The sequence below is a fragment of the Lutra lutra genome, chromosome 1 (genome assembly GCF_902655055.1).
Source record: "Lutra lutra chromosome 1, mLutLut1.2, whole genome shotgun sequence".
Classification (NCBI taxonomy): Eukaryota; Metazoa; Chordata; class Mammalia; order Carnivora; family Mustelidae; genus Lutra; species Lutra lutra.
Genome location: NC_062278.1, coordinates 122,778,918 through 122,785,824, shown reverse-complemented (window position 1 = coordinate 122,785,824; position 6,907 = coordinate 122,778,918). Strand labels below are relative to the sequence as shown.

The 6,907-nt window shown below is 52.3% G+C and overlaps 1 protein-coding gene across 1 annotated transcript in view; it reads right to left on the bottom strand.

Annotated features, from left to right (window-relative positions):
* Window positions 1-3,711: 3,711 nt before the first annotated feature.
* Window positions 3,712-6,907, bottom strand: part of ADCY5 (adenylate cyclase 5) — a 148,066-nt gene continuing 144,870 nt past the window's right edge. The window contains exon 21 of the mRNA XM_047735253.1: window positions 3,712-5,203. Within this exon, the coding sequence (XP_047591209.1) occupies window positions 5,075-5,203 (129 nt within the window). The 3' untranslated portion in view covers window positions 3,712-5,074. The remainder of the gene's footprint in view (window positions 5,204-6,907) is intronic.

Below are 6,907 nucleotides of genomic sequence, written 5' to 3'. Positions count from 1 at the left end.
TTGAAGATTGGACAGGGTCACACAAATATTTAGAATCTGAGAATGCCAGAGGAGAAAGGAGCCTCGGAGGTCAGCCATTCCAATGGCCTGATTTGGCTTTGTGTCTGTCGTGAGAAGCAGTCACCCTTACAGGTGGGAAGGAAAGAGGCAAGAAGAGGACAGCAAATACCATATTTCTTGTTCCAAGACAGAGGGGAGAAAAAAACACCCACTGAAGGGCTTTTTTGAAAATCGGAAAGGCAAAGAAAAGCTATAGTACTACAGTAAATGGGCCTCAGCTCATCTGTTGTCAACTTTGAGAAGTGGCAGGCTCTCTGTCCCTGTCAGGTCATCAGTGTCCAACCGGATGGGCACAGTGGACAGAAATGCCTGTGGGCTAGAGCGATAGCTTTCGCCCTGGAGGATCAGAGCAGCCCAGGAGATGCGTCAGTCCTCTCTCCCACCATCTCCTGGGCCTGGGGGCAAGCACAAGTGAGAACATGTATGGGAAAGCTCTTTATACACTTTGGATCAATTTTGCTCAAAGGCAGGGTATGGGGGTATGGTATTCCCTGGTCTGTTGTGCCCTCCCCGACCCCATCCCCACAGGTAACACCGGCCCTTCCAACTCTACTCCTGCTCCCTGTGCTAAGTGCTACCTTTTCATGGCCAGCATGGCCCACACTGTCCCTTCCCTCGGGAGACAACGTGTACAGCATTCATTGTCTTCGGTGAGCAATTATTTGGATTTAGGCAAGCTCAGAAGCTGTGGGTTTTCAGTGTGTGTCCCTGCACTGCCTACTTGTGTTCAGGCGGCAGCAAGAATGTGCTCAGCACTACTTCTGAGTATTGGCCATGCCAGTGCCCAAAAATGCTTTCCTGGCCTGCAATGATATGGGCTCAGCATCTTTTCCAAGCTCTAGAGGCTCACTTTCTGCTAATCAGCAACTCGTGGTGAGGTTGCAACATTATGGAAAATAATTTTTATTATGTAAATATCACAGCTCATTTGACTACACGCCACTCGGGATGCTTGCTTTTGGAAAAGTTCTGTAAATGCATTTGTATTTTTGAAAGTGTTAAATTAACATGACTACCTGGTGAGTACGTAGCTCCAGCTTTCTTGGTGCACCAAGCTTCACCATGCCTTCCCACAAACATTGCTCACCCTACTCTACAATCAAATCATCACCATGTTGGCTGAAGTCCAGTCTTGGTTTTAACGGCCTTTGGTCAGTGGATGTTAGAGCGGTGTTCAGAACTCACTACACCTATCAGTGGTGTGTTTGCTAGTAAGTTTTGCTAATTAACATTGCAGGTATGGATATACTTTTGCCAAAAAGTGAAACCTATAAGGGAGAAACAAATGTGTTCTCTGGAATGAGCTCAGTGGAGGTGGAAGCGGAAGGGCTCTTGGGAGTTCTGAGTTGCTTTCCCTGGCTGCCCTGGTGTGCACAGGGTGTGCCTGCGGTTTGCTGGGCCTGCCTGACCGCACTCATCACAGCAGGATAGGGGTTCTTCAGGAGCTGGCCTGCCAACTTAGTCTAATCAGCCCCTACAGGTTGGCCTTTTCATTTGGTTTCCTTTTCTAATTGGTGGACCCTCGCCTGAAAAGCTCTCCGAGTTGAACATGAGTTCTATACAGTTGCATCCCACACCATGGACAGTGGAATCCTTGCCAAACTGTCCCGATTCCTCGGAGCAGGGGCCCTGCCTATGAGCAGGACAGCCACATCTTTGCCCTGGGTGGCCATTGTTGCAATGAGCCCAGTGAGGTCTTTTTCACTGGCTCCTTCATTTTTGCTTGACCACGCCCCCTGCCCTTATTGCCTGAACCCAAATAGAACCCTGCATTTGATGGGCGTGGCAGGCAAGCACTGCCTTTCTACCACCTTCCCTTTCCTCTCAAGGTAAGAGTCGTGCTGGGCACGCTTGAAGTTACCTGCATGAGCTTAGCAGACAGGCCTGCTTTGAATCTCATCTTACTTAATTACCAGTTGTGTGAGTTTAGGCAAATAATTCAACTTCTGTCAGTCAGTCAGTGATGTGAGGTGGCCAGGAGGAACAAATGAAGTTTGTATGGTGTTTGTATGGTGCTTGTCCTGGTGCTCAGCACACACACTGTCCAGTAAATGGCAGCCGTGGCTACTAGCTATCCAGGCCAAGTCAGTATGCCTCCAGCCAGCATCTCCTCCTCTCCCTGCTACTTGGGTCCTTTCCATGATCCATGTTCTTGTATTTGCAACTTTCTTTCCCTTAGCATAGAAACAAGGTTGGCTCACCGGTTTTAAAACATCTTCTCCTCAACCCTGCATCTTTTCTGGTACCATCCTTGGTCCCTTGTCCCCTTCACTCCTAGTGTCTTTCGATCCGTGTTCTTGTATTTGCAACTTTCTTTCCCTTAGCATAGAAACAAGGTTGGCTCACCGGTTTTAAAACATCTTCTCCTCAACCCTGCATCTTTTCTGGTACCATCCTTGGTCCCTTGTCCCCTTCACTCCTAGTGTCTTTCCTCATTCCTCCGCCTCCAGCACCCTGGGACCTGCTCTGCAGTCCAGTGAACTACCGCTTGCCAAGAACACGAATGTTCTCTCCCCTGATTGCCATGATGACTGTGGCCCTTAGCCAACATTCTCTCTGTAGCAGCAAACCGTTCCCCACTCAGGGTAGGTCTTTGCCCTCTGGGGCTCCCTCCCCAGTGCCCCACCAAGGGCTGAGTGCACTGTTCTTCGGACTGGAACCAGGCCCATAGCCCAAGCCACAAATCAGACCAGCACACATTACCAGTGAAAGTGTTTAATAGTTAAATTATTTAAATAGACTTTTAAATTTCCATGGGAAATCATAATCATATCTGTTTTTGCAAGAGCAGGAATAAAAAGAGTGCACACCCTTGGAGGGAATGAAGAGCTAGCACTGCACGGTGTCACAGTCACTGCTGAGATAGGAGGGATGGGCCCCCAAGAGGCCAAGGAGACCATAACCAACGGCGGGGGGGTGGGGGGGAACCACCAGAGGAGCTCAGCACACACACGTCACTAAGGTTGGAAGCAAAATTAAAACCTGGCACCACTGGCGGGCACTATGGAGGGGGAAGGGACTTGAGACCACCACCGTGGAGAAAGCCAGCCCACCCAACAGATGCGGGGGGTGGGGGGTGGCAATGCCGAACTCAAGGATGGAGCGGCAAAAGCATGGACAAACTCGGGCTGGCAGTTTCGGGTCTGTAAGCTTTGCTTCTCAGAGCAGAGTTCACACTGGGGCGAGGGATGGTGGGCGGAAAGGGGAGGCCAGTGCTAGGGCCCAGCGAGATGTGGTGCGGCTGGGGGTCAAAGTCCTGTTTCACAGCCAGCATATAGCTGCACCCCACCTCCTGCAAGCTCGTGTTGGAGGGGAGAAGAATTCTGCCCTGAGAAGCAACAAAAAGATCTGGGCACAGAACCCAAGGGTTCTGTTTGAATAGATCTCTATGATAATAGATCATTTTTCACTTTCATGCCCATATCCATTTTATACCCTGGTAGGGTATAAAAAATTTTTTTTCTGTATATTTAACTGCTCCCTCCCCCCAAAAAACAAAAACCAGACAAAAAATTTCTGCTAACTTTGCCCCTTGGACGCTGAAGCTGGGCTCTCCCCTTTTCTCTGTCTGGTCTGCAGATGGGGAGCAAAGCCGCCACCCTCCCTACACCCGAGGGCTGCACGTTAGCCTCGAGTCTGTGGCGTTCTTTCTGGGAGAGCCGCCCGCACGATAGCCAACTGAGAAGGTCAGGCAGGTAAGGCTTCCTGCCGCCCGCACACCAGCTGAGCGCCTGTGGCTGTCCCTGAGCTCTCAGAGCCGCCTCTCCCCAGGCAGCAAACAGCTGACAGCTCAGGGAACCGAGAGGAGACAAAACAGTGGTGCGCTGCGGCTTGGGGCCGTTTCCCTTGGTTCCAGCAGGGCCTGAGATGGGAAAACAGCTTTTTGTTTTGTTTCCATTTGCATTTAACTTAAGGAAAGTGCTGTGTTGAATGCGGTGATGTTTGCACGCATCTTCCCACTTCTGCATGCACCCCAAGCACACACGCTCCCTGTTCTGGGTGGAGCTGGAAAACCCCCAAAACTGCCGCATCTGCAGTGAGGGCAGCAGGCATCCTGTACGTGACCAGGTCAACAGCACAAACACACACACCTACACGAGTACACACACGGACGTACGTATGGTACAAATGCTGTGCACAGCTGTTTTCTAGTGTAATTTACAAAATATAGAATTTGGTATATTTGTTAGATCTCCAAGGATTTCAAGAGTACAAAATCAAAAATACAAAAAAGACAAGTTGGGATCCCCACCCTCCCACCCCAGTGGGATCTTTGTTTGCTTGTGGGTCTCATATGCATACAACTAGCGAAGTCTAAAGAAGGGCACAGAAAGTTGTTTTATTTAATAAATATTCTTTTTCTCAGAACCACCCCTCCTTGCTTCAAGTCCTCTCACCTCCCCCACACAATTCGCTCTGTTCCCCTTGAAGAGGCCTTGGCTACGTGTGTAGGTGTGGGAGGAGGACTGTGGAGAAGGCCGCAGTCCAGCCACAGCCCACACTCCTGCCAGAAAGCCCCTCCTTGGGGCAGGGGCCGTGGCCTCTGTTGGAAGTTGAAAGGCTCACACAGGAAACCGGACCCCTGGGGCCCCTAGGTTCCCGGGGCCAGAGTCTCACCGCCGAGCCACCCGCCTTCTGCCGAGCCCTCCCCCTCAGCCCTGTCGTCACACGCCAGGCTGCCCCACACCGTAAGAGCTCCGGCAGCTCCGCTCCACCCATGCAACAGCGGCACCCGTTAGAAAACTCGAGATTCAGATCACGCCTAGTGGAGTCTTCTACGGAGGAAACATCTTTGGTCAGCTTGGTGCTCGCAGGACGCTGGCACCCTGGGGCCTGGGACGGACGCTGCTGCCTACCCACAAAGGCAGAAGCTGCTTCTGGAGTCAAAGTGGAAAATCTCACCGGCGCGGCCACGTGGGCTAGAGCGCAGGCTTCCACCTGCCCACCGGTGCACAAAGAAGCCATTTCTGTTTCTCTGGAGGCCAGGCTGCCTGGCATCACCAGGTAGCAGCTGCTAACTGAGCGGGGGCCCCCCGTTGAGGAAGTAGGTCATCATCTCGCCTTTGCCCTTGACCTTGACCACACCCCTGCACTCCAGCTGGTAAGTATTGGCAGCCAGCACCTGGTACATGTCCGTGGTGACCTGAGGAGGCAATGGAGGAGACAGGATAGGCTGTGGTTAAGCTAAGCTGTGAGTCTGTTGTCTGGTGGCTCTGCCTTACTGTCCCCAACACAGAGGGTGGGCAGCACCTCCCGGGCAGGGGCTCCTGGGGACTGACGGCTGCTCATCCTTGGAACTGCCTATTAGAAACCAGAACAGCAGCACCTACTCCGTGCCAGGCAGTGTGGCCAGTAGCTCACCTGTGCTCTTTCAGTGCTACTCAGAGCGTGGCCTGTGGTCCCTGAACTGCCTGTCACTGTCCACAGTGAGAGGTGCAGAAGATGAGCAGACGTGGGCATGTCCATAACGTTCCGACCCTGCCACCATCGAGAGCGAGCTTAAGACCAGTGTGCTCACTCACGTCTCACTCCACCACAGGCAGGTAGAAAGCCACTGCTTATCTCATTTAATCTAAGGAAAACACTTTTTTAAAAAGATTTTATTTATTTATTTGACAGACAGAGATCACAAGTAGGCAGAGAGGCAGACAGAGAGAAAGAGAGGAGGAAGCAGGCTCCCTACTGAGCAGAGAGCCTGATGAGGGACTCGATCCCAGGACCCTGAGATCATGACCTAAGCCGAAGGCAGAGGCTTAACCCACCAAGCCACCCAGGCGCCCTAAGGAAAGCACTTTTATCTCAGGCTCAGACAACCTAAGTCCCTTCCCTGAGGTTCCACTGCTAACAAATGGCAGAGCCTGGATTCAGCTGTGTGTCCTACTGCCCATCTGCTTTAGCTTTTGGAACAGAGAGGGGAACTCCCCAGTGGCTTCAGTCATCACTGCACTAGTGCTGGGCGAAGGAGAAAGGCTGACCGGAGCAGCAATGCAAGCGTGTGTCTTGCAAGGTGACCTGACAGCTATGTGAGCACACCCTACGACACCCCTGCTGAGGATCCTGGCCCTGCCTGGCTATCATGCCTGGCTGGGCTGCTGGAAGGAGACCTGCTGTGTGATCACATGTATTCCAAGAATGGGAATGCCCTATGCAAAGGTGAGGTGCCAGGCCACTGTGTCATTGCAGAGTCCTTCACTCGTCTATGGGTGGGGTCAGAAGTTCTGTACACATGTGCCTCTCTCTCTCCATCTTCCATCTTGTTGTCCTTTCTCCTCTTGGCATAGGGTTGGAGGGGAGAGAAAGCCATTTGGCCCAGTCCCTCCAACAGCATCTACATACCAGCCAGGCCTGCTTGATTTGGCCAGGGCTTTGCAGGGGCTGACCCTTTGTTCAGAGGTCCCACAGGAGAGGGAATTTAAGGGACACTTAAGCAATGTCAGTGTGAGCAAAGGGCCTTGAAGAGAGCACAGGTCAAATGGGAAAAAGACCAGGGAAGCTAAGTAATCTGCCCACAGGCTTACGGGGCACTGGGGGTTGGAGGGTACAGGAAGAGAGCCTGGTCTAGGGCCTCACTGTTGTCGGATTGAAGCAGAGGGAATCAAGGAAGGCCTGAGAAAAACAACAGCAGCTGAAGAGAGGCAGACCTGGGCATGACAAGCACCAGCTTGCAAAAGAGAGGAGCGAAAGTCTCTGCGTCTCTGGCCAGCCCCCTTAGCTGTTGGGAGCACCATCCCAGGGGGACGAGTGGCCTTGCCTGGTTCTCCTGAACCAGGCCCCGAGTGCTGGGGGCTCCATTCGGCAAGACCTTGCTCCCTGCAGCCATCTCTGTATCCCCTTGTATGCATGGATT